Source organism: Ochotona princeps, chromosome 21 (genome assembly GCF_030435755.1).
Source record: "Ochotona princeps isolate mOchPri1 chromosome 21, mOchPri1.hap1, whole genome shotgun sequence".
Lineage (NCBI taxonomy): Eukaryota > Metazoa > Chordata > Mammalia > Lagomorpha > Ochotonidae > Ochotona > Ochotona princeps.
The window spans coordinates 26,636,119-26,662,422 of NC_080852.1; the positions used below are offsets into that span (position 1 = coordinate 26,636,119).

Sequence of the window (26,304 nt, forward strand, 5' to 3'; positions counted from 1 at the left end):
TACTGCTTCCAACACCACATCCCATATTGCAGGGCTGGTTCTAGTCTGGCTGCTCCACTTCCCATTCAGCTCCCTGCTAATGTGCCCGGAAAGCAGGGCAGCACACAAGTACTTGTGTTCCTGCCACTCCTGTGGAAGACAGGAATGCAGTCTCTGCTTCCTGGCTTCATCCTAGCCTAGTCCTGGCTGTTGGAACCATTTGAAAAGTGAGCTACTTGATAGAAGATCTCTCTCTTTCTCCCCCTTCCTGCTTACTCTATCACTCTGCCATTCAAATAAATAAATAAATAAATAAATATATTTTTTTAAAGATTTATTTATCTTATTACAAAGTCAGATATACAGAGAGAAGGAGAGACAGAGAGGAAGATCTTCCGTCCGATGATTCACTCCCCAAGTGAGCCACAACGGGCCAATGCGCGCCGATCTGAAGCCGGGAACCTGGAACCTCTTCCAGGTCTCCCACGCGGGTGCAGGGTCCCAATGCATTGGGCTGTCCTCGACTGCTTTCCCAGGCCACAGGCAGGGAGCTGGATGGGAAGTGGAGCTGCCGGGATTAGAACCGGTGCCCATATGGGATCCTGGTGCGTTCAAGGTGAGGACTTTAGCCTCTAGGCCACGCCGCAGGGCCCCAATAAATATTTTTTTAAAAAGATTTATTTATTTTCATTGAAAAGTCAGATATACAGAGAGGAGGAGAGACAGAGAAGAAGATCTTCCATCTGATGATTCACTCCCCAAGTGACCAAAACGGGCCAGTGCTGAGCCAGTCCGAAGCCAGGAGCCAGGAACTTCTTGCAGGTCTCCCATGTGGGTGTAGGGTTTCAAGACTTTGGGCCATCCTCAACTGCTTTCCCAGGCCACAAGCAGGGAGCTGGATGGGAAGCAAGGCCACTGGGACATGAACTGGCACACATGTGGGATCTCACCACATGGAAGGCAATGACTTTAGTCACTAGAGTACTGCGTTGGCTCCTAGATTCTTTTTATTTTTAAAGATATAATATTTACTGGAAAAGCAGAGTAGTGGAAAGAGGGAGAGGAGGAAGAGAGATATATAGAGAGAATCTTCTTTTTAAAAATTTGTTGGACTGCAGAGTCATAGAGAAAGCAGAAGAGATAAAGAGAGATCTTCCATCTGTTGCCTTATTCCCTCAACAGCCACAACAGCCAGGGCTGAGCTGGTTCAAAGCTGGGAGCCAGGAGCTGCTTCCAGGCTTCCCACTTTGAACAGAGGCTCAGGCACATTGGCAGGGAGCGGGGTCAGAAGTGGAGCAGCCAGTACTGAAATTGGTAGCCATATGGTATGTAAGCATCACTGACAGAGGCTTAACATACTATGCCACAGCTGTGACACCAAGAGAAATATGTTTCATCTGCCAGTTCATTTTCCAGATGTTCCCAACACATGGAGCAGAAACTCCATTATAGGTCTCCAATATAGATTGCAGGAACCTAACTATTTGGGCGATTTATTTTAAGTTAAATTTTTTAAAGATATATTTTGATTGGAAAGGCATATTTACAGAGAAAAGGAGAGACAGAAAGATCTTCCACCCACTGGTTCACTCCCCAAGTGGCAACAACGGCTAGAACTAAGCTGGAGCTGAGGAACTGAGCTGATCAAAAGCCAGGAGCCAGGATCTTCTTCTAGGTCTCCCAAGTGGGTGCAGGGCCATCCTCTACTGGTTTTCCAGCCCACAAGCAGGGATTTTAAGGAAAGTAGAACAGCTGGGACACGAACCAGCAGCACCCATTTATGATCCTGGCACATACAAGAGGAGGATTTTAGTCATTAGGTTATCACTCTGGGCCCGTGTTTGGTCAATCACTTGCTGCCTTCTAGGCACATTAGCAGGAACCTGCTTTGGAAATAGAAGTTGAACTCAATCCCAAGCACTATAAGATGGGATGCAGAGGCCCAAGCAGTAGCTTAACACACGGCCAAACATACTGGTTCATATTTTTAAATTTTTATTTTTTTTTTAAGATTTAACCATTTTTTTGAAAGGCAGATTTTATTCAGAGATGAGAAATAGAGAGACCTTGTATATTCTAGTTCACTACCCAAATGGCCCTAACAGCTGGAGCTGAATCAATCTGAGGCCAGGAACCAGAAGCTTGTTCTGGGTCTGCCAGCTGGACACAGGGTCCCAAGAACTCGAGCCATTCTCTGCTGTTTTCCAGATCATCAGCAGAAAGCTAGATCAGAAGTTGGATGTTAGTGCTTGCAAGTGGAGGATTAGCGTGTTGCACCATTGCTTGGCACATTATTTATTTATTTGTTTATTAAGTTTTTTTATTGAAAAGATAGATTTATAGAGAGAAGGAGATATAGAAAAAGAGATTTTTTGTGTCTGATTCACTCCTCAAGTGGCCGCAACAACTGGAGCCGAGCCAATCTGAAGCCAGCAGCCAAGAGCTCTGGGTCTCCCACCTGGGCACAAGATCCCACTGCTTTTAGCCATTGTCTATTGCTTTCCCAGGCCACAGGCAGGATGGGAAGTAGAGTAGTCAGGACACGAACTAGCATCCATATGGGATCCCGGCACATGCAAGGCAAGGATTTTGTCACTAGGCTATCCCGCTGGGCCTGTACCTTATATATTTTTATATGAAAGACAGAGATACAGAGACAAACTGATATTTATCACTTGTTGGTTCCTTATCTAAACGTTTACAATAGCTGGTTTTTGGCTAGACTGAAGTTAGGAGCAAGGGCCACCCCTTAGTGGGTCGCAGGGCCCTAAGCACTTGGGCCATCATCTGCTACCTCGCAAACTGCCTTAGCAATAAGCTGGGCAGAAGCAGAGGCTCAATATCACAACCCAGGACTCTAACATGATATTCAGGTGTTCCAGGCAGCAACTTTACCTGTGTCACAACAAGCACCATTGATGGGATTTTTTTTAATTGGAAAGTCAGATATACAGCAAGGAAAGACAGAGAGGAAGATCCTCCATCTGATGATTCACTCCCCCAAGCTTCCTCAACAGCCAGAGCTGCACCGATCTGAAGCCAGGAACCTCTTCCAGGTCTCCCATGCGGGTCCAGGGTCCCAAGGCTTTGGGCCTTCCTTGACATCTTTCCCAGGCCACAGGCAGGGAACTGGATGGGAAGTGGAGCCGCTGGGATTAGAACCAGCACCCATATGGGATCCTGGCACATGCAAGGTTAGGACTTTATCCACTAGGCTACTACGCCAGCCCCCCCTTTTTTTATTGGAATGTCAGATATAACAGATATATAGAAAGGAGGCGAGACAGAGTGATGGGGTTCTTGATATGATAGCTGTCTTTGTGAGAAGAGGAAATAAGATTATGCAATATGAGGAGATAAGGGCTCAAATGCCTGTGGAAACTTGAATGTCCAAGGTTCAGTGGGCAAAGTCAGTCCAAACACCTGGAACTGATTTCCTGGCTATGTGATTTCACCAGCCACAGATATAGCAGGTGATTCTCAAAGCCCAGTAACTTGTTGTCACCCAGCAGATGGCGCTAACTACCCTGACTTGCCAGAGGATTGCAGAGTATGAGACTTACGGGATGAGGGGTTCCTGGGCTGGGCACCAGTCCCAGGCAAGGATGCCAGGGAATGCAAATCCATTCCATTCGCTCACTTTCAACAAACTCTAATTGAACACCTATGTGCCAAATCCTATTCTAGGAGCTGGAAACTTGGCTTTGAATGACACAGATTAAGTCTTGGTTTTTCAGGGTGTACATTTTGAAGACTGAAAACGTAAATTTGGCTAGTCTAAATTGCAATGTGTTATATGTGTAAGCAACATTTATATCAAAGATTTACTCTGAAAAGATTACTCTGAAAAAATCCATTCCGTAAAGCATGTATTTTTCTGTTGGAATGATCATATTTGGTATGTAAAATATGGGTTATGTAAAATAATCAAACTGTTCCTTTAACATTTTTATCATAACTAGTAGAAATGTAAAAATTATGGCAGGTGCTCATATTTAAGGCATGAATTCAATTTAATTTGAACAGTGCAGTTTAATCAACATGTACACCATTAAACATACAATACGATGTCAGATTCAAATATGTTTAGGCTTAGAAATAACAAAATAGAGAGAGTAAGCCAAAAAGTAGGAATTCATCTGTGACCCTGGGAACAAGAAAGAGGACAGTTGAGATGGCCAGAACATGGAGTAAGAAACGAATTGGGAGACAGAGGAGGTCTAAAGTTTTTTTTTTCTTTTCTTTTTTAGTTTATTTTTTTAAGTATTAATATTTTTTTAAAGATTTATTTTATTGGAAAGGCAGAAATACAGAGAGGAGCAGAGACAGAGAGGAAGATCTTCCGTCTGCTGATTCACTCCCCAAGTGACCACAATGGCCAGAGCTGAGCCAAACTGAAGCCAGGTGTCAGGAACTCCTTCCAGGTCTCCCATGCAGGTTTAGGGTTACAAGGTTTTGGGCTGTCCTCGACTGCTTTCCCAGGCCACAAGCAGGGGTTTGGATGGGAAGAGGGGCTGCAGGGATTAGAACTGGTGTCCATATGGGATCCTGGAGTGGGTAAGGAGAAGCCTTTAGCCATAGGCCACTGCCCCAGGCCCATGTGCCTTTTTAAAAAAGACTTATTATTGGAACAAGTGAAGAATAAAAAAATAAAAAATAAAAAGACTGGTTATTATTGGAAAGCCAAATTTACAGAGGGAAGAAGAGACAGAGAGAAAGATCTTCCCTTCATTGGTTCACTGTGCAAGCAGCTGCAACAGCCGGAGCTAAGCTGATTTGAAGCCAGGAGCCAAGAGCTTCTTCTGGGTTTCCCCTGTGGATGCAAGGTCTCAAGATTTTGTGCCATCCTCTACTGCTTTCCCAGTTCATAGGCAGGGAGCTAGATGGAAATGAGGCAGCTGGGACACAAACCATTGCTCATATGGGATCCCAGCAAGTACAAGGCAAGGATTTAGATACTGAGGCATCACGCCAGGCCGCTATACCTACTCTTGTGAAGACTTTGGCCTGGTGCCCTGTGAGCTGGGAGGATTTTCACTATGGCTGGTGGCAACAGACTAGTTCTGGCCTTTAAGAAGAGATTATGGTATCTTATTCTTTTTTTTTTTTTTACATTTTTTTTTTGGGGGGGGGTGTGCAGGAAAATCCTCAATACCATGGTGAGGAGTAACTAATCTTTGTGTCCCACCCAGCGAGGCATGAGTCAATCCACGCCAGCTCTTTCCTGTCAGATTTCAAGCTCTACTTTCTGTTGTTTGTCTAATTATTTTAGTTTTTTTTTTTTTTTTACTTTGTATGATGGTATCTTATTCTTTTGAGAAGTTATTTCCTAGGATTTGGGTGGTTTCACAGGTTTTTTGCTGGTTGTTACTCAACTGAAGTTCCCAAGGGAACCTCCTGGAAGTTTCCAGTGCAGATCTGATATCTCCAATTTGTAAGTACTTCCGTCCATCAGGGCTCGCTGTCTTGTGTTGCCTAATTCACACTGTCTGAACATTATTGCTTCCCACATTTTGTCTGGTTCTTAGTTGGGTCAATGGGGAGAGGGCAACTCAATCCTTTTTCCAGTTGCTCTATCTTGGGTTTAGGTGCAAGTTCCTTCCATCAAACCTTGGTTCACTTGGAGTGTCAACCAGTGGACTCTGCAACGATTTCTTTGTGCTTGGAATGGTGAGACTGGCAGCAATTCACAACTGTTGAACTATCAAAATCATTTGAGCAAGACCCTCGAGCATGACCTACATCGGGGACCTGGGATGGGTGGGGGACAGGGTGGGGCTCTCCCTTTACCTCCCCCTTTGCCCTAGATATAGTAAAAATGTGTGGAAATGATAGTCTTACCCACTTTCCTGCACCCCTTGAACGTTTATGCCCTAATTAACTATGTAAGAATTGCCCAAAATATAATAAATTTTTTTTTAAAGTTGCTTGCTTCAAACTCACCAATAGAAGCCTGCCAACTTGCTCTTTTTGAAAGTTAACAGTTAAACTGACCAATCATGACTGTATAATTATTGGCCTTAAATGTGTAAGAACCCTATGCTGTTCAACCTCTTTTTCTGTCTTCATCTTGCATCCTCTGGTATCCCATATGGAAGCCAGTTTGTATTCTGTCTGCTTCACTTCCCATCCAGCTTTTTTGCTTGTGGCCTGGGAAAGCAGTCAAGGATGGCTTGAAGCCTTGGGACCCTGCACCTGTGTGGGAGACCTGCAGGAAGCTCCTGAATCCTGACTTGGATTGGCTCAGCTCTGGCTATTGTGGTCTCTTGAAGAGTGAACCAACAGGCGGAAGATCTTTCTGTCTCTCCTTCTGTGTTTCTGCCTTTCTAATAATTTTTTAAAAAGCTTTAAAAAAAAAAGGTAAATTTAAAAGTAGGGCCAGGTGTTTTGCCTTGTGCTTAGGAAACCACTGGGGAGGGCCTGGTGCGGCTGGCCTAGTGGCTAAAGTCCTTGTCCTGACCACACCGGAATCCCATATGGGCGCTAGTTCTAATCCCGGCAGCTCCACTTCCCATCCAGCTCCCTGCTTGTGGCTTAGGAAAGCAGTAAAGGACAGTCCAAGGCCGTGGGACCCTGCATCCGTGTGGGAGACCTGGAATAAGCATCCTGGTTCCTGGCTTTGGATCGGAACAGCACTGGCCATTGCGGTCAGATGGGAAGTAATCATCTTCCTCTCTATCTCTCTTCCTCTCTGTATATCTGACTTTGTAATAAAAATAAATCTTAAGAAGGAAAGACAGAAAGACAGACCGTTGGGGATGCCTGCATCCAGTAACAGAGGGTATGAAATCAGGTCCCTCCTGGCTCCCTTCCTGTCCTGGCTTCCTGTTAAGGCTCACACTAGGAGGCAGCAGGTTCCGGTGTAGCTAATTGAGTCCTTGCTAACCGTACGGCAGATCTGGGTCAGGTTTCTGGCTTCAGCCTGACCCAGTTCTACTTGTTTCAGACATATGGGGAGAGAACCGGCAGATGAAAGAGTCCTCTCTCTCTCTGTTGCTGACTTTCAAATAATAGAAATTACATTTTTTTTTAATTAGGCCAGCACAGTGATTTTGCAAGCTAATCCTACAGAGACCCATAGGAGGCTCCAGGCTCCTGGCTTCAGATGGGAGAAACTCCTCCTCCACAAGCTGGACCGTTTTGGGCGGCGCCGCGGCCTCCCAGGAGCCTACAGCGAAGAAGGCTGGAAGAGAAGGCCCGCAGGCACTTCCGGCTTCCGGCCCGCCCCGCGCGTCGAGGACTGGCTGGTCGGGCTGAGCCGCGAAGCCTCCTGGGAGTTGTAGTTCTTGGGATTGGGCTTGAGTGGCCAGAAAGGACCAGTGATTGGCGCCCCCACCCCACCCCCGAGCGAGCGGCGGTGGTTGCGCTCGGTTACTGCAGCAGCGGGCATCATGTCGCGCGTGTTGGTGCCCTGCCATGTGAAAGGCACCGTAGCCCTGCAGGTGGGTGACGTGCGGACTTCCCAAGGCCGGCCTGGAGTGTTGGTCATCGATGTCACCTTTCCCAGCGTCGCGCCTTTCCAGGTGAGCCAGCCTTCACTGCCGGGGCGGGGCGGGGCGGAGCTGGGAGGGCGTTCCTCAGGCGGAGTCCCTGCAGTGTCCCTGGCGCGTGGCGAATGCTAACCGTTCATGTATGTATTTATTCGGTTAGCACAGAGACTGGAACCTGCCGCTGTGTTCTTTTTGACATCTCTTCCGCATCAAGGACAGCGTACCTGCCATAGAGAGGCGAGGAGATCTTTGTGGCCCTGGCCACAGCCTGGGACATCCGCTCTCTTTGCTACAACCCTGCCCCCAGAGACCAGGCGCAGACCTTTCTTCATCTGCATCCTCCCAAGTGGCTCCAGTTCCCAGGGTCCCTTGCATTCTCAGATCGGCAGGAGTGAGCAGACAAGTCCTGTGCCCCCCTCCTACTTCTGTGCCTCATGCTGTCATGTGGTGTCCTCCCCTAACCTGTTCCTTACTATTATCTGGGACACTTAATTAAAGGGCCCAGCCCTGGAACTCTTGATGCACTACATTTGTCTTGAGGTGGAGCCCAGACACCTGTGTTGTTAAAACTTTTCTTGGGTGATTTTTTTAAAAGACTTATTTTATTTTTATCGGAAAGTCACATTTTACAGAGAGAAGGAGAGACAAAGAGAAAGATCTTCCACCTGCTGATTCACTCCTCAAGTGACCGCAAAGGCTGAGCTGAGCCAGTACAAAGCCAGGAGCCAGGAGATCCTTCTGGGTCTCCTACGTGGGTGCAGAATCCCAAGACTTTGGGCCATCCTCTTCTGCTTTCCCAGACCACAGGCAGGGAGCTGGATGGAAAGTGGGGCTTCCGGGATAGGAACTGGCGACCATATGGGATCCTGGTGCATGCAAGGCAAGGACTTTAGCCACTAGGCTACTGTGACTGGCCCTGTTGGGTAATTTTTTTAAAAAGATTTATTTTATTTTTATTGGAAAGTCAGATATACAGAAAGGAGGAGAGACAGGAAGATCTTCTGTCCTATGATTCATTCCCCAAGCGGCCACAACAAGTTGCGCCAATCCAAAGCCAGGAACCTGGAGCTCCCTCTGGGTCCCTTACATAGGCTCAGTATCCTAAGGCTTTGGGTCGTCCTCAGCCGATTTCTTAGGCCACAAGCAGGGAGCTGGATGGGAAAGAGGGCTGCCAGGATTAGAACCTGCGCCCATATGGGATCCCAGTGCTTACAAGGCAAGGACTTTAGCCACTAGGCCATCATGCTGGGCCGGGTGATTTTTTTGGGAAAAAAAAAAATGGGCCCGGCGGCATGGCCTAGCAGCTAAAGTCCTCACCTTGAACGCCCCGGGATCCCATATGGGTGCCAGTTCTAATCCCGGCAGCTCCACTTCCCATCCAGCTCCCTGCTTGTGGCCTGGGAAAGCAATTGAGGATGGCCCAAAGCTTTGGGAACCTGGGAGGCCTGGAAGAGGTTCCTGGTTCCCGGCTTTGGATTGGCGCAGTACTGGCCGTTGCGGCTCACTTGGGGAGTGAATCATCTGACAGGATCTTCCTCTCTGTCTCTCCTTCTCTCTGTATGTCTGGCTTTGTAATAAAAATGAATAAATCTTTAAAGAAAGAAAAAAAGAAAAAATTATTATTGAAAGGACAGATTTACAGAGAGAAGGAAAGACAGAGAGAAAAATCTTCCATCTGTTGGTTTACTTCCCAAGTGGCTGCAATGGCTAGAGTTGAGTGAATCCAAAGCCAGGAACCAGAAGCTTTTTCTGGGTCTCTTACAATCAGTCAGGGTCCCAAAGACCTGGGCCTTCCTCCTTTACTTTCCCAGACCATCAGCGGGGAGCTGGATCAAAATGGAGCAGCAGGAATACAAACTTGTGGCCATATGGAATGCTGGCACCAGCCGGCAGAGGATTCGCCTGATGGGCCACAGTGCTGACCCTGGTTGGGTCATGTTGATTGAGTCCAGTCACCTTCCTGTCCTTCTCCAGGTGCTACCTTGACATTCCCTGTACCTAATGCCTCCTGTCTCAGGCCTCAGCCGCCAGGCATCATCCACCTTTTCCAGGGTAGGGCTCTGCTCTCTAGCAGTGTCTGGGATATGTGGTGAGATCCCAGTCATGGTTTATGGGTCTGACCTATTTATTCAGACTGGGAGGACTTTTAGCCAAGTTAAGAGGTCTGTGGACCCCAGTTATACTTGTGGAACTGTTGAATGCAAGACCAAGTACTAAAAGAGAAGACAGCCCGCTTGGACTGCTGCCTTGGCATAGTAGGCTAAACCTTTGCCTTTGGCACTAGCATTCTGTATGGGTTGTGGGATCAGATCCTGGCTGCTCCATTTTCAATCCTATGGCCAAGTAGATGAAAATGTCACTGTGTCTTTACAGTATAACTTAAACAAACAAAAAAAAGAACCTAGTTTGGGGGCTCTGATTTGTGGTGTGTATGTGTTCCAGCTGCAGGAAATCACCTTTAAGAACTACTACACAGCCTTCCTGACCATCCGTTTCCGTCAGCAAACCTCAACACATGGCCCAGGCAGATGGGTGACTTGCCTTCGGAACCATTGCCTGATGCCCGACCCGCACAGTGAGGAGGGAGCCCAGGAGTATGTATCGCTGTTCCAGCACCAGGTCAGCTGGGCCCCAGCATGGCCAGGGCAACCTTGAGGAGGAGAAGGCCTGTGGATAATATTTCTGGAGTGAAAAGTGAGATGTTACCTGGGCTACTGCTCTCGGGGAAGGGCCATGGAGGGAGCACCACTGTTCTCTCCTTCCCAGAGGAGCCCAGCAGGGAGCCAGCATCTTGGTTCTTGGCTGGTTGGGAGGCTTCTGGGTGGTGGGCTGGCTGGATCCTCTCTGGATCCTTGTGTCTGTCTATCAGATGCTTTGCGACATGGACCGAGTGGTGGAGCTGCGCCTGATTCTACGGCAGCCCTCACCACTGTGGCTATCTTTCACTGTGGAGGAGCTGAAGATCTACCAGCTGGGACCAAAAGTAAGTGACTGCTGCCTAGGGGAGTGGGCTCACCCCTTCCCCAAGAGGCTTCCCCACCCCACCCTAATCCCCCTGACTGTGACTGGGAGAGCTAGGCTAGTGGGCTGGTGGGCAAGTAATGGGTAAGGATGGTGATGATCGGGAGACAGTATTCAGAGAGGTTGGCCAGGTGTGAATGCTGGAAGACTCATGATTGGAGACAAGGCTGTGAACATGGGGGCCACCTGCCACCTTCTGAGGGAAGCCTTCAGGTGCCGGGAGACCTGTCAGCGGCTACTGCTGCCCCTGGTGCTTCCTTCTGGTGCAGGAGAGTTTAGGTAGTCTCACTGTGCCTTTGGACCTCCTGAAGGTTTTCAGGGGCTCCTCCTTCTCTCTGCCCCTGGGGACTGTGGCCTTGCTCCTGGAGAACCCCTTCCCTGCTGCTCGGTGTCGCTCAGGGCAGTTGGCCTGTGTTTTGCAGAGCCCCTCCATGACCTTCCCCAAGTGGCTTTCTCACCCTGCACCCTGTGAGCAGCCCGCTCCCCTCGTTGAGGTAAGCTTTCACCCCATGAAAGAAGTGTGCTTGGCCCTGGCCCTGGTGTCAGCTGCCTGCTGCTAACGGGCCCTGAGCTCATCTTGAGAAGGTCACTGGCCTGAGGTGGAGTGTCCTAAATCCGGCGTGATCCCCTATCCACACCCCAGTGCTCTAAGGTTACCAGCGCCTCCTTTCGGAGCAGGGTTTCCCGGACCCCAGCAGCGTCTCCTCCAAGGTGCAGCAGATGTGGGCGCTGACAGAGATGATTCGGGCCAGTCCCAGCTCCACGAGGATCGGCCGCTTTGATGTGAGTGAGGGCCTCCCTCACCTTGGCCTTGGCTTGCCCTGTGCTGAGAGCCTCATGCCTGAGGGTCTTTTGTGTTGCAGGTGGATGGCTGTTACGACCTGAACTTGCTTTCCTACACCTGAGCAATGATTCACAGCCAAGACCTTGGCTGTGCCCATGCCTATCCAGGCTGGGTTTGGTCCACCAGTGATTGAAGTGCTTTCCCTGCGCATTCTGAGTGTTGACTGTACGGCCATGCTGCCTGGGCCGTCATCACTGATTGGAGATTCTCAGGGCAGGGGAGGGGTTAGTTCCCTGTTATGCTTTGGTATAAATTCCTGGCAGGGGTCCACCTCCATCTTCACCAGGCTGCAACACAACTCTTCTTTCTTCTCCTACCTAAAACAAAATAAAATAAAATACTCCAAGAACCCCTGAGGGCCCTCTGCCAACCTTCACCCTTGCCCCATACCCATCTTCCACCTGTGCCCTCACTCTGCATGCAGTGGGTTGGGATGAACCTTCTGGCATTTGCTTCATGTCACCCTGGGAGACCGCTGCTGCCTTAGCAGCCCTGGAGATTGGGGCCCTCTTTCCCTTTGTATCATGCCCACCAAAATAAATTTCCTGTTTAAACTCTGCTGCTGCCTGCCTGGGAAGCAAAGCTGGGACTTTTGCATAGCTTGTGTCCTTTGGTTCCTTGGGCTTGCTCCTGGATGTGTGTTCAAGAGGATGTGCCTGAGAAGCAGATGGGAGATCTGTCTTTCACCCAACACTGCATGTCCCTGCCATGCTCAGTGGGCTGAGGGATCCACTCTGTGGGTGTGGCCCAAGGGAGGGTTCTCATGAATGCCTTCTAAGAGCCAGTGAAGTTTCTGTTACCCCTAAGCCAGCCATGAAATGCCACAGGCTGTGCTTAAGCTAGGGAGAGAATCCTGCTTCCCTCTGGTTTTGCTTGGTGCCTAGGGGCTAGTAGGAAGTAGTACTGCTGAGTGTCTTGCTTCTAGAAAATTGGACAGGTGTGCGTGGGCTTAACACCTTATATTTTAAACAAAAAAGATTTTTTAAGATTTATATTTTTGGGACCCAGTGCACTAGCTTAGTGGCTAAAATCCTCTCCTTGCACATGACAGGATTGCTATGCGCACCAGTTTTTTTTTTTTTTTAAGATATATTTATTTTATTACAAAGTCAGATATACAGAGAGGAGGAGAGACAGAGAGGAAGATCCTCCGTCCGATGATTCACTCCCCAAGTGAGCCGCAACGGGCCGGTGCTGTGCCGATCCAAAGCCAGGAACCAGGAACCTCTTCCAGGTCTCCCACGCGGGTGCAGGGTTCCAAATTTTTGGGCCGTCCTGGACTGCTTTCCCAGGCCACAAGCAGGGAGCTGGATGGGAAGTGGAGCTGCCGGGATTAGAACTGGCGTCCATATGGGATCCTGGGACGTTCAAGTGAGGACTTTAGCTGCTAGGCCATGCCGCTGGGCCTTGGGCACCAGTTCTAATCCCGGTGGTCCCACTTCCCATCCAGCTCCCTGCTAGTGGCCTGGGAAAACAGTAGAGGATGGGCCAAAGCCTTGGACCCCTGCATCTGCAAGGGAGACCTGGAGGAAGCTTCAGACTCCTGGCTTCAGATCAGCTCAACTCTGGCTGTTGTGGCCACTTGGGGAGTGAACTAGAAAATGGAAGATCTTTTCTGTCTCTCCTTTTCTCTGCAAATCTGACTCGATTGCTTTCCCAGGCCACAAGCACGGAGCTAGAGGGGTAGTGGGGCTACTGGGATTAGAACCAGCACCTATATGGGATCCTGGGCACGTGCACGGTGAGGCTACCATAGTAAGCCCTTAACTTTTTATTAAGTCACTTTTTGGTGTCCACCCTCTGTGTTCAACATTGTGGTTACCTGCATTTATTAGTCCCACTTAGCTTTTGCTAAAAGGATGATCGCCACTGTGTGTGTGTGTGTGTGTGTGTGCGTACTGCGTTCACAGCTGCCTCTAGCACCCATACAGGCCCTGGTGTGCAGCAAGATCAATAAACACTTAATGAAATGCATGTGATTGTGCCGACTACCTTGTCTGCCAGGGGCGGGAATTTGGGATCCTTACCACCTGGATGCTGGGCCCCTCTGTCAGCCTCCACCTTCCCATTCCCCAATTTAACCTTACATGCAGGAAGTTCTGAATGTACCTGTCAGTCTTTTGCTGAACTTTGACTTTTGGAGGTGGGAGGCAGTGGGGAGGCCTTGACCCCTGCCCCTGGCTCTGGGTTGGTCAGTCAGCTCTGGACAACCTGCTCTGCCACCAATTAGCCTTTGGGGGAAGAGCCTAAGGCTGTTTCCCTGCTGTGTGGAGTTTCTGCTCTAGCTGTTTTAAATTCCAGCCAGTCCTCGGGGGAACCCTCCCCCTCCTCTGATTCCTCTTAGCAGGCTTGGAGAGACCTGTCCGAGCTCTGGCCTGGACTACATCTCCCGGCGTGCCTGGCAAACTGGTGGCCTCTCAGCGCCGGCTGCATGGGTTGTAGGCGACAATGCAGCGACGAGCAGTGAGCACGGTGTCCCTTCTGGGCTTGCGCTTGCAGGCGCTCCCCTCAGCTCTGCGTCGTCCACTCAGTAATGCACAGGTGGGATAGAGGGTGCTGGGATTTGGTGGTGATCTTTGAGGGATGGTAGGTGGGGAGGCTGCAGGGATATGGGGTGGGCTAGGACCCTGGTGGTACTAAACTCCACTCCCCACAGGATGTGCTCCATAGGACGCCACTCTATGACTTTCACCTGGCCCACGGAGGGAAAATGGTGGCATTCGCAGGTTGGAGCCTGCCTGTGCAGTACCAGGACAGTCACACTGCCTCGCATCTGCACACGCGCCACCACTGCTCGCTCTTTGACGTGTCTCATATGCTGCAGGTAAGCCAAGGCAGCTCCCTGGTCTCTCGGCCAGGCCTTTCTCCCAGCTGACTGAGCTGCACTCCTCCAGCTGTGTTTCCAGGGAACTGGGTTCCAAGGACAGCCATACAAGAAGAGCCATGGCCCTGAGGGAATTAACTCAGGATGTCCCTAAGTTGTCCACCCTCTTCCTATTACTCCCAATTCTCAACCTCTGTGCTAGGTATTGGTTTGGAAAACGGGGTATTTCGGAAATGTGTGGGTCCTCCTCTGGGTCCCCTGAGTCACACCCTGTCCTGGGTCATGCAGGGGAGTTAGAAAGTGGAGCCTTGCCACTTGTAGAACTGAAAGACTGCTCAGTGCCTTCTGGGCTGGACTGCACAGGGGACTGTGTGATGCCCAGTGGTCTGTGGTTTTCCATCTTTTTCCCAGAGCAAGATACATGGTCGTGACCGGGTGAAACTGATGGAAAGTCTGGTGGTTGGAGACATTGCAGAACTAAAGCCAAACCAGGTGGGCCCTTTGATTTCTGCTTAGTGGGTGTTCTCCATCATGAACCAGCAACTGGGCTGCGTTGATTCCTCTGGCTTGGACTGTGGGGCACAGAAACGGGTCAGATGCACCTTCTCAAGGCTTTGTTGTCTTAAGGGACAGAGTCCGAGAGTCATTTCCAGCTGTGCCTGGGGGAGGTGCTATCTCCACTGCCACATCAAGCTGGGAGACCAGAAAGCAAGGTTTTTGTATTGTTGAACTTCTCACTGCCTATGAGGAACTTGCTAGGAAGATATTCCTGGAACTGCATTAGACTTGTTCAATCAGAGCCTTTAACAAGGTTCCCAGGTGTTGAGGAAAAAAAGAAGAAAAAGCAAAACAAAAATAAATAAAATAAAGATCCCCACGTGATTCTTGAGACCCTTGACCTTCAGGCACTTCAACTGGGGTATCTCTGTGAAGTGCTAGAGTCATCCACGGGAGCTCGGAAACTTGTATGCTGTGGGGTTGGAACACTGGCTGAGTCGCCCCAGGCCTAGGTGGGACAAAGTACCCAGTCCTAGGTGTGATAGATGAAGTGTGACATAGGGCTTGGTACTGAGTAGGGAGGGGGAATAAAGGCTTCCAGGAAATCAGGGAAGTCCCCCACCCAAGGTGGGGAGAGAGTAAAGTTTACTTGGTACATGAAGATTAGAGTCTAGATCTGGGTCTAACCATGCATCCTGCATACTCTGAGCATGAGTTTACTGTGGCTTAGTAGAGCCAGGGATGTGTGTGTGTGTGTGTGTGTGTGTGTGTGTATGACTCTTGGCAATGTCTTCGTGGGTCTGGAGGCCAAGCTGCTCCATTTTGATGCTAGGGGACACTGTCACTGTTTACCAACGAGGCTGGAGGCATTGTAGACGACCTGATTGTGACCAACACTTCTGAGGGATACCTGTATGTGGTATCCAATGCTGGCTGCCGGGATAAGGACCTGGCCCTCATGCAGGTAAAACCCTTCTATGTTCTCAGTATCTTGTCCTTCTCATCCCTCTGTTGTCCTGAGCAAGCCTGGCCCAGGGACTGGAGAAGTGGCTCTTTGAGGAATGAATGGCTGCAAGACTTGCATAGACCTGCCCTGGAGCACGTCAGGGCTGGGTGGTAGGGGACACAGGGAGGCAGCCAGAAGCTGGCTTTGACCTCAAAGTAAGAATCCTGTGGTGAAGAAGTGACAGGTGGTAGACCTGGGCTTACAATCATTCCTATCCCTTAGTAGCTCTGCAACTTGGTAAGATGGGAGTCTGTTCTCCTACACCAAGCTCTGTAATGTCTAGCCTGTGGTAGGTGCTTAGGATGGGGGTCCCAGAGGCTAATATGTTTCTCTCTTTCCTTTCAGGCCAAGGTCAGGGAGCTGCAGAACAGGGGCAGTGATGTGGGCCTGGAGGTAATGGATAATGCCCTGCTGGCCCTGCAAGGTAAGAGGGGCAAGGCTGGATTTGGAGCTAACCTTGATTTTCCTGCGTTCATCTAATACTTAGCACAGAGGCCATACTAAGAGGAGGGTGTGGTGTGTGTTGTCTGTGGCGTAACTCTAAGTGTGCATGTTGGCCTTTGCCCTCCCCCACCAATCCTCCAATGCTTGGGCTAGGGATTAGAGTCCCTCTCCTACTGGCAGAGTAGTACTTGTCCTGGATTTGCTTTTTGATTCCTGAGTAAAGGCTGTAGTCCATTTCTGAGGGGCACTGGGATTTGGATGCTTGGTCACTGACTCCTTGGGTATAGGGCCCACTGCTGCCCAGGTACTGCAGGCTGGCGTGGGACATGACCTGAGGACACTGCCCTTCATGACCAGTGCTGTGATGGAGGTATTTGGAGTATCTGGCTGTCGTGTCACCCGCTGTGGCTACACAGGAGAGGATGGTATGGAGGTATGTCAAGAAGTGGGTTTGGAGATGGCATTGTGGCATGGCGAGTTGGACCTCTGTCTACGATGTAGCATCCCATTTGGATGCTGGTTCAAGTCCCAACTACTCTAATTCTGATCCAGCTTCCTGCTAATGCACCTGGGAAGGCAGTGGCCTGAGGCTTGGGTCTCTGCACCTATGTGGGAGACTCAGGCTAGATTTCCAGGCTTCTGACTTCAGCAGGACACAGTCCCGGCTGTTGTAGCCTTTTGGGGAGTGATTCAGCAGGTGGATGATTTTTGCTTATCTCTTCCTCTATCAAATACATAAATAAAATTTTTTTTCTAGTGCATAAAAAAAAGTGGATATATGGGTTGGCATTTGGCACACTTGTTAATATATAGCTTGAGATGTCTGTATCCCATTGGGTAAAGTGTCTGGATTCAAGTTCTGGCTCTATTTTTTTTTAAAGATTTATTTTTTATTGGAATGTCAGATATACAGAGAGGAGGAGAGACAGAGAGAAAGATCCCCCATCTGATGATTCACTCCCCAAGTGGCCGCAACAGCTGGAGCTCAGCCAATCCAAAGCCAGGAGCCAGGAGCTTCTTCCAGATCTCCCACATGGGTACAGGGTCCCAAGACTTTGGGCCATCCTCAACTGCTTTTCCTGGCTACAGCCAGGGAGCTGGATGGGAAGCAGGGCTGCTGGGATTACAACTAGCACCCATAGGGATCCTGGTGATTGCAAGATGAGGACTTTAGCTGCTAGGCTACCAAGCTGTGACCCTGGCTCTACTTCTAATTTCAAATTCCTGCTAACATGTCTCCACAGAAAACAGCAGTGATGGCTCATATATTTTAGTCCTTGCCACCTACTTGGGAGATCTAGGTTGAGTTACTGGATCCCAGCTTTTGAAGGCATTTGTTGGAGTGAACCAGCAGATGGAAGATTTGTTTCCTTTCGTTACCTCTCAAAATATGTGTGTATATAATATATATAAGGCTTTTTAAAAACTTTTTATTGAAAAGTGAGATTTACAGAGAGAAGGAGAGACAGAGAGAAAGATCTTCCATCTACTGGTTCATTCCCCAAGTGGCTACAACGGCCAAAGCTGAGTTATTCTGAAGCCAGAAGTCAGGAGCTTCTTCTGGGTCTTCCCTGTAGGTGCAGGGTCTCAAGGCTTTGGCCCATCCTCTACTGCTTTCCTAGGCCACAAGCAGGGAGCTGGATGGGAAGTGGAGCAGCTGGGATATAAACTGGCGGCCATACGGGATCCTGGTGCTTGTAAGGCCTGAGAACTTTAGCTATCAGGCTACTGTGCTGGGTCCTCAAAATATATTTCAAAAATGAACAAGAATGGTTATAGGGCAGTGCAGGGTACATGACTGCAGCTGCCCACCTGCTTGCCGTCTGGTGTCCCATGCAGATCTCAGTGCCTGCAGCAGGGGCAGTCCTCCTGGCGACAGCTCTTCTGGAAAACTCCGAGGTGAAGCTGGCCGGACTGGCAGCCCGAGACAGCTTGCGCCTGGAGGCAGGTCTCTGCCTGTATGGGAATGATATTGATGAACATACTACACCTGTGGAGGGAAGCCTCAGTTGGACATTGGGTAAGCTAGGTTGGCACCAAAGGACAGGGTCCTGGAGGTGTGGCCTGAAGCAAGTAACTTAGGTTCCCTGAAGGTGCAGTTATGGCGCTGTTAAAAGCCTTGGAGCTTCTGGAGGTTAGTGGCCTAACCTCTGGAGGAATAGTGGCCTGCCCGCAGTGCAGGGATAGAGCCTGAAGGAGCCCAAATGAAGGGGTCCTTGTAGCTATGAGCTTCTGTGGCCAGCATGTCTAGGGGCTGTGGCTTAGGTCTGGCATGTTGTGTTCCAGGGAAGCGCCGCCGAGCCACTATGGACTTTCCTGGAGCTGAAGTTATTGTTCCCCAGCTGAAGGGCCAGGTGCAGAGGAGGCGTGTGGGCTTGATAAGTGAGGGGGCCCCTGTGCGGGCACACAGTCCCATCCTGAACATGGAGGGTACCAAGATTGGTAAGTGGATGAGGGAAACTGGTGGGGGATGGTCCTTGTCTCTTCCTCAGGAGGGTGGAGGGCACGGGGCTGGCCTCGACTAGGTGATGTTAACAAATGGCCTCTGCCTGGATAGGTGCTGTGACTAGTGGCTGTCCCTCGCCCTGCCTGAAGAAGAATGTGGCCATGGGTTATGTGCCTTGTGAGTACAGCCGGCCAGGAACAACGCTGCTGGTAGAGGTGCGGCGGAAGCAGCAGATGGCTATGGTCAGCAAGATGCCCTTTGTGCCTACAAGTTACTATACCCTCAAGTGAGGATGGCTCAGGGGGGAACTCTCCCCTTCAGGAGTCTTGCCCTGGAAAGCATTCCACAGAGGGTTAGTCAGGAAGTGTAGAACTCACAGTGGGTGGGTAGTTAGCTCTAGTTTGGTTGGGGGGTCCTTAATACCTGTTTTTCTGCAACCTCAGGTTGACTTCAATTTGGGACCCTATGTTCAATGCCATTTCAGCCCATGATCCCACTGACCCCACTCTTGTCTTTTGGAGGCAAGAAGTTATAGCTGTTGCCATTTTGCCTGCTTTGCCAAGGCTCACCTCTGAAGGGAGGAATACATCTGCCTGCCAACCTACCTCATCATGGTTTTTCACGATGCAAAGGGTTGTTACTATGGGAAATGCAGTCTTAGGCCGCCACCTCTGGTATGCTTTCCATAAATGCAAACTGCTGACTCTCCCTGTGCAGGAAGGATGCCTGACTCATGGGCTGGCTCAATAGGGCTCTACTAGGTTTGTACTTTGAACTTGGGAGGTGACCGAGGGGACATGTTCTCATTCTTTCCCGTTCCCAGGTTGGCCTCGCCATGCTTTACTGTGGCCGGCTTGCCACTTATTCTGAGCTCCAGGACTCTGGCATGGCAGGCAAACAGGCAGGCAGGCAGGCGGGCAGGCGGGCAGGCAAGCTTTTTCCTGGACTTGCCTTACCCTGAACTGACCTTTGGCCCTGGACATTGATACTAAAAAAATTAAATGAGCTTCCTTCCTTATTTGCTATGGTCTCTGGTTTTCTTGTTCTTGGTTCACAGGGTTGCTGGGGTGCCAACTCAATTGCCTGACTTCCTGGCATCCAAGACAGGCTCAGGGCAGGTTCCCCTAGAGAGGGCACATATCTGTAAGAACTAATGTTATTGCCCCTACTGGGCACATCACTGTCCCTCTACCTCTGCAGAACCTTGGTTCTGTGTCCTGAGGAGCAACAGGGTCCAGGTGGTTCCCTGTGTAGTCCCCTCTGTGCATGCATATTCTTGACCCATATGAATAACAACACGACTGATGCATTTCCGTGTTTAATAAGCCGTGTCTTCAGTTGAGCCTGAAATATGGGACCTTGATTCTGCAGGGAGACCATCATCCTGCCAGCCAGAAGACATCTATTTCTGGAATGGGTACATGTGATTGGGCTAGGTGTGTTTCTACTTCTGATATACCTTTGCCACCAAGTCAGCCTAGGCAAAAGCTCCGAGACGGACATGTGGTATGTGACAGGGAGGAAACAAGCAGCAGGGTACTGAGGTAGGTAGAGATCCAGCAGAGCAGGAGGAAGTGTGGCCCTCAGGGAGAGGCATGTGCAGGATCACAAGGTTCAGGAACAGGTGTTTCCATGGAGCCATTGGCCACCTGCCCCTGTGAAGGCTCCCCTGGCCAGTATGGCTCTTCCCCACTAAGGATTCCTGAGGGCAGATGTGGTGCTCCTAGGGAGGAACAAGTCTGTGGGCTCAGAGGAAGATGCCCCTCTTGTTCAAGGTTAAGATGGGAAATGACAAGCTTGTACAGCATTCTGGGGCTGCTGGACATCTTAGGCATGCCCTGGGGGGATGGGAGCAGGTACAGACCCAGGATCCCAGGGGCACTGAAGCAGAGAGGGCAGGTCATCACCCCAGGGGCTCAACTAGTGGGCGGTACCCAGACTTCCCCACACCCACAAGAAGAACAAAGAACTATGACTGGGACAGTCAGGATATGACTACTTCTATTGCCTGGCTCACACAGCGGAGAACTCCAGTTGGGCCAGGACACATCACTTTATACCTGAATGGCCAGATGAATAACCACAGAATAGAAGTCCTAGTCTAGGGCAGGACTTCCTGGTTCCTTGCCAATCCAAACAAAAAAATCCAGAAAACACAGGGTTTAGGGGAGAATAGTCTTCCCTTAGAAGTCTGAGTTAATCAATCAGATTTCCTCTCAGAGGGACAAATATTTGTGGGGCCACATCTCGGTGGAATGAGAAGAGGGACAGGGAAGAGCCTAGACGGAAAAAAGTCTCTGTTGGCCTCCTCAACCCAAAGGCAGTGGCTCCTGGTGCTCTGACCCTGGAGAAAACAAACACGCCTCGTCTCTTTAAGGTACCTCTTCCCTTGCCCAGTGCCTAGGGCTGTTGGAGGCCGGGTCAGGGGCAGTGGAGGCCCAGCCCTGCATTCCTGGGCGCTCCTGGTGTCAAGGTTGAGCATTCTATGTTGCCCCTTGTATCTGGGAAATTGCAGGAGTTGCTACAGGCACCAGTGGACCCAGGCCTGTATCCTGGAGACCTCTTTGCTTGGCCTTATTCTCTATGGGTTTTGAGAGGTTCATTGGCTGCCGTTTCCCTGAAAGTGATGGAGAAAGAAGAGATTATTCATTCCACTGGCAGCAGAGCAGTTTATGCGAGTGGCTCTCCCTAACCCCTTTTCTTGGAGGCTAAGCTGGACTCCCTAGGACTGCATGGCAATTCAGACCTCTTGGCTCATCTGCAGCCCACCAGGGGCCTGCTTTGCTGGTGCAGACACATTCTTTCCCCCTGGTTTCTCACCTTAGGACAGCATTGCCATTCTAACCCAGCTGCTTCACAGTGGCAGTAGCACCTCTCACCCTCAGTCCTAGACCCCTTTATCTGTCTGCCAGGAAGCAGGTGTTTATAAAGGCATGGCTTCCCTGAGTCAGTCCCTAAGTCATACTCTCATGTTCAAACTCCACAGTCTTGTCTATTTTCCTTCCACTCTAGTCCTTGCACCTTCCCTGACCAAACACCTCCACGTGGGTTGCTGAACAGTGCATGGATGGGTTTCACAGACCTCAGTGTCACACCCAACCTAAACCCTGACCTATCCAGGTCACACCTGCATCTTATGCCCAAGACCACTGCTACTTTGAGAATCACCTACTCTGTCCCTGCCGTAGGGGTGTGTGCTCTTGCTTGCCAAAGGAGGGGTCTGGGAGAGGGATGGATCTACTTACCAAGCAGGGAAATGTGTGGAGCCATCAGGGGTGGATCCGTTCTGGCCGCCTAGACCTGAAGGCAGGAACACATCCAAAGCTAGAGCTGCGGTAGGCTGGGGTGGGAGGCGGGGGTCTGGGCAGGCAGTAGTAGGCCAATTCAGGTTAGGGGCAACAGAGGACTGCTGTGTGGAAATCGGCCACCGGGGTCCCCAGTCTGGAGGGTTCAGGTGATGGATGGAAGGGTGGGAATTTGGCATCACAGGATATGGCTGGGGTACCTACTCAAATTTTGATGAAGATGTTGGCAGACTAGTGGTAGTTTAGAGGGATTCTGAGGAACCTAACTGGTAGGAGTAGGGGCGCCCAGCTCACCGAGGTTCGCGGGGAGCCTCACCTGGGCGGTGATACAACCCGGTCACCGTGTTCCCGTAGAAACCCCACGCCAGCTGGATGCCCAGGAGACTTAACACCAACCACAGCAGCAGCACTTTGAAGAGGGTCACCCGCATGTCCTGAGCCTCCCACTCCCGCAGGAACTCGCTGCCCAGGGCGCCCAGAGCGCTCAGCACCGTGGCCGGCAGAGCCTGCAAAGACTGTCCAGTCCAAGACTCCGCCATGATTGCCTCGCCGCGCCCCACCCCGGGGTACTGTCACCGTAGTCCTCACCGCGCAGGCGCAGGTGGTTTTCTGGAGCCAGGCTCCGTGACTGCGCACGCGTCAAACCAGGCAGGGCGGGGGCCCTACCTCGCTGGGGCGAAGAGTTGGCAGTTTGGGGCGGAGTAGGAGCACAGCGCATGCGCACCTAGCCCCACCCTAATCCCCTCAAGCATAAGCGACTCCGGGAGTATAAAATAGCAACCGGGTCTTTTATAGCCCCAGAGTTCCCGTGATGCCCCACGCGGCCGTCAGGATTGGTTAAACGGCTCGCTCGTAGGGCGTGGATGCGTTCCTGAGCAATCGTGGCTGAGCTGGGGGTGCGCGCGCGTGCGCGGGGCCGCGGCCAGGGCCGGCTCGAGCCCGCCGGGCGCTCGGGGACGCGCACGTCGTTCCCCGCCCTCCCGTCGACACCACCGCCCGCCCTCGCTCGCTCGCTCGCGCTCCCCGCCCGCCACCCGCCGTCCTCGGTCGGTTCTCTCGTTAGTGAGCCGTCGCGTCCCCAGCCGCCCGTCCTCGTCGCCGGTCTTGCGACTCGCGGACAGGCGTCCCCTCGGCGCGAAGAGGCCGGACTCGGAGTCGTCGTCGCCCGAGGTGAGCGGGAAGGACTCCCTCTTGGCGCCGCGGCGCACCCCGGGCCCGCCCGCCTGCCCGGCACTTTTCCGGCTGCCCGCCCTCCCGTCGCCCCGCCGCGGCCGCGCCCCACCTGCTGCGCTCTCCCGACCGGCCGGCGACTGCTCGGCCTCTGCCCCCCCGGACTCCGGCCCCGGGGCTCCCCGAGCCCGCGGCCCCGCCCGCGCAGGCCCCGGAAGCGCGCCCCACCGCCTCCAGTGCCCCTTCCCCCGCCCGGCCGGGCCTGCCGGAGCCCCAGCCGCCCGCCCTCCGCCGAGCTTCCTCTCTCCCGGCCGCGCGGGGCTGGGCGGGGGCTCCCGGCAAGCCGCAGGGCGCCGCGGGGCTGGCCGAGTTGAAAATGGGCAAGAAACTCTTCACAACTCCATTTTGCCTTTTTACATTGAACGTGAAACGTGAATCGCCCTTTTATACACCCCGTCTAGCTGTGCTTTGAGATTTTTTTTTTAATGCTGTAGCCTTGGTTTTTTTCTGAAGGGAAAAGCTCCTGTTGAAACCTGTTGTTAGCATTGGGAAGTAAAAGGGTGTTTTCTAAGGGGAAAATTTTTCTTTTTGATGATTGAAATAACGTTGCATGAAAATATATGTAGTTTTGCTTTAGTATAAGTTACTGCCTTGATTGGGTGCTCACCTGAACGGGTCGGATGCACAGTTAATAGGGTGTCTTTATTAAACAGCGTTATTTACACCCACATCAGCTTGATTAGATGCAATATTTTGTCCTTTATGGTGGAAGATGGCTTTTTTTTCCCCCAAAAAAGTCTGTGTTGCTTTCCCTTGGGTTTTTCGGTAATGTTGATTGAAATATTTTGCGTCTGTTGGGGCTTGCTTGGTTCTTTTTGTCTTTAAGACCTTCTTCTGACATATGTGTGTCTTGCAGGTGTGCAGTCAGGTTGTATTGTTCTCTACCAAATTGGAAGTTGGGGGGTGTTAAAACAAGGCCTCAAAAGTTAACCTATTTTAATGCTGTATGTGGTGAGAATTTTTTCAGCCACTTAGTGTATTGCACACACCCAAGTGTTCAAAAGACAAGGTTGGGCTGATGTAGAGGTTGTTTGAAGTATTTGGGGAGGGGAGCACAAACAACCTTGTTTGGACTGGAACTACAAAGACTAGTTCTTAATTGTTCTTCCGTAAGGGCCTCTGAACTCCTAGACACCTTTGAAAATTGCGAACAGGAGATGTATTTTAAAATCCAGCGTGTTCATGCCACCTGTCATCCTCACTGGTAGCCAACATGCAGTTAGACGCAATGTGCTATCCATTAGGCCCAAGTGAATTCTAAAAGTTTGGGTTCAGTTGAGGTTGTGTCTGTCTGCTTGATGGCTTTTTGTAGCATTAAACATATCCTGTGGAGCTTGGTTTTAGTCAGTCTAGCACTGAGCTTACAGCCTGTGTTCTGATCAAAGACTGTACGGGAGAGAATAGGATGGTAACTGTCAACCTGTATCTTCATAGATACCGAATTTTAGAATTAAAATGCATCTTATGGGCCAGTCATGCTGGAGGTAAAGCTAAGTTCTAGAGACAGAATGAGCCAGGATCATTCTGGAGTTGTCTAGTTAGAAGCAGACCAGAACTCTTTCTTCACTGTGAGAGAGGTCCTGCACACTTCCAAAACTGCTGGCTTGGAATTGGCTACACTTCAGGACTCTTACCTCTAGTGTGTTCGCTTTACATCTTGATGCTTTTGCATAGATTGAGAGAATCTAAAAATTATTTGCTAGACGAGTTCCAGTTCTAGCAGTCTATATGTGGAGGGTCCGACTGCAGTCATTTGAAGGAGATGGATGAATATCATCCTTGGCTGCCTATTCCTGGCTTAGGTGTTTGGGTCTTGAATGACCACGGTCCAGACTGGCCTGTTCCAGACCCAGCCCAGTGATCGGCATAAGGTGTTTTCAGGCTGCTGTGGGCTCTTCCATGGGCGACTGCTGCGGGGTGGATCGGGGGAGGATCTACATGCATCATGGTGGTAGTCCCCTGGGCGCATGCCTGTGGCAGTGGTTGGTTCTATTGGAGTATTTTCATAGTTCTGGTTCCTTTTCTGCCAGGCAGTTAACTCTTTAAAAGTTTATTCTAGGTATGTGGGGGTGGAAGTTATTAGAGAAAAAGCAGGGAGACCTTCAGGTGTTTGTCGCTGGGGTGGAGGACAAGTGATGACAGCAGAGGGTTAGCTGCTACTGAGTCTTTTAAGTTGCCCTTTTTTTTTTTTTTTTTTTTTTTGTAAGATTAAGAAAGCTATTTGCAGGGCAGGGTTATATATAGACAAATCTTCCATCCATTGGTTCACTTCACAAATGGCTGCAATGGCTGGGGTGGGGCTGGGCTGAAGTGAAGTGTCTAGAATTCCATCTAGGTCTCCTGTGTGGGTGGCAGGGGCCGAGATGTTGGGGTCGTCCTCCACTGCGTTTTCTGGGCATAGGAGCAGGGCTGGCAAGACACAGCTAAAAGCTGAGAGGGCTGAACTCAGCTGCAAGACTGGAGAAGGAATTTCAGCATGATGGCCTTCCACAGATGGCACCTTGGGTTTAGCTGAATTACAGCTGCTAGTGACAATGATAAGTGACACCTAGTAACTGAATTAAAAAATGATCTTTACATATTGGTAGCTGTAAAGGGTCTCTAGGAATTTTGTTCTCCCTTGCCATTTAGTTTGTCCTTTCATGCACTTGTTGCTGGAACTCCGTTTGCCTGTAGTTAGACATTAATATAGCTAAATGTTTAAATTGGCATTTGTTATGTCAGACTAGGCTCTGCAGTGACAGTTCTGATTTCTGTTTTTAAAGGCTTATTTCTTTGTTTATTTGAAAGGCAGAGGGTGGATGAACTCCCCAAACGACTGCAGGAGCCCTGGCTAGGCCAGGGCTAGGAGCCACGGCTGCTGACTGGGCGTCCCGTCCAGGTTTCAGGAACTTAGCACTTACCAGGGCCTTAGCAGGGGCCTGGATTGGAACTACTGTGCCACAGCCCCACCCAAACAAATAAATTTAACATTGTTAGTGTTAAATATGTGTCTTACTTTGCTTTTTTGCAGGCATACTCACTATTAAGTAAATTAACATTTCCAGGATAGTTTGAAGTTAGTAATTATTATAAAACCCATTTCAAGTGACTTATTTTTAATCTGGAATGTTGTAGTATTGAGTGAAGGCCTTATAGACTCATAATTACGGTAGTCATATGACAGATGATCAGATAGGCACTGCGGCTGCCATTCTGGGTGTTGTCACTTCATTGG

At 50.4% G+C, this 26,304-nt stretch overlaps 4 protein-coding genes across 8 annotated transcripts in view; 3 read left to right on the forward strand and 1 right to left on the reverse strand.

Moving 5' to 3' along the window:
* The first annotated feature begins 7,244 nt into the window (after positions 1 to 7,244).
* Positions 7,245 to 11,892, forward strand: NICN1 (nicolin 1, tubulin polyglutamylase complex subunit). The gene is made up of 6 exons (XM_004581463.4): positions 7,245 to 7,502; positions 9,912 to 10,088; positions 10,339 to 10,452; positions 10,913 to 10,984; positions 11,169 to 11,273; positions 11,354 to 11,892. Exons 1-6 carry the CDS (start codon positions 7,371 to 7,373, stop codon positions 11,393 to 11,395), a joined length of 642 nt encoding a protein of 213 aa, XP_004581520.2. The 5' UTR covers positions 7,245 to 7,370; the 3' UTR covers positions 11,396 to 11,892.
* A 1,486-nt stretch (positions 11,893 to 13,378) lies between these two features.
* On the forward strand, positions 13,379 to 19,456 carry AMT (aminomethyltransferase). Of its 2 annotated transcripts, XM_004581462.3 has the most exons (9): positions 13,379 to 13,875; positions 13,991 to 14,158; positions 14,570 to 14,650; positions 15,489 to 15,620; positions 16,008 to 16,086; positions 16,394 to 16,539; positions 17,946 to 18,126; positions 18,393 to 18,548; positions 18,664 to 19,456. In XM_004581462.3, exons 1-9 carry the CDS (start codon positions 13,783 to 13,785, stop codon positions 18,840 to 18,842), a joined length of 1,215 nt encoding a protein of 404 aa, XP_004581519.2. In that variant the 5' UTR covers positions 13,379 to 13,782; the 3' UTR covers positions 18,843 to 19,456. The 2 variants fall into 2 exon arrangements, with proteins under 2 accessions (XP_004581519.2, XP_058534662.1); XM_058678679.1 differs by lacking the exon at positions 15,489 to 15,620 and having other exon boundaries at positions 13,380 to 13,875.
* Positions 19,457 to 20,424: 968 nt separating this feature from the next.
* On the reverse strand, positions 20,425 to 22,652 carry TCTA (T cell leukemia translocation altered). Of its 2 annotated transcripts, none has more exons than XM_004581461.4 (3): positions 22,174 to 22,652; positions 21,798 to 21,852; positions 20,425 to 21,169 (listed from the first exon to the last, which is right to left on the reverse strand). In XM_004581461.4, exons 1-3 carry the CDS (start codon positions 22,394 to 22,396, stop codon positions 21,127 to 21,129), a joined length of 321 nt encoding a protein of 106 aa, XP_004581518.2. In that variant the 5' UTR covers positions 22,397 to 22,652; the 3' UTR covers positions 20,425 to 21,126. The 2 variants fall into 2 exon arrangements, with proteins under 2 accessions (XP_004581518.2, XP_058534669.1); XM_058678686.1 differs by having other exon boundaries at positions 21,119 to 21,169; positions 22,152 to 22,652.
* A 203-nt stretch (positions 22,653 to 22,855) lies between these two features.
* Positions 22,856 to 26,304, forward strand: part of RHOA (ras homolog family member A) — a 43,320-nt gene continuing 39,871 nt past the window's right edge. The window contains exon 1 of one of the 3 annotated variants that reach the window (XM_058678684.1): positions 22,856 to 23,027. The gene's annotated coding sequence lies outside the window, so the exon portion shown is untranslated. The remainder of the gene's footprint in view (positions 23,028 to 26,304) is intronic. The other 2 variants (XM_058678685.1, XM_012925960.2) reach the window with 2 other exon arrangements.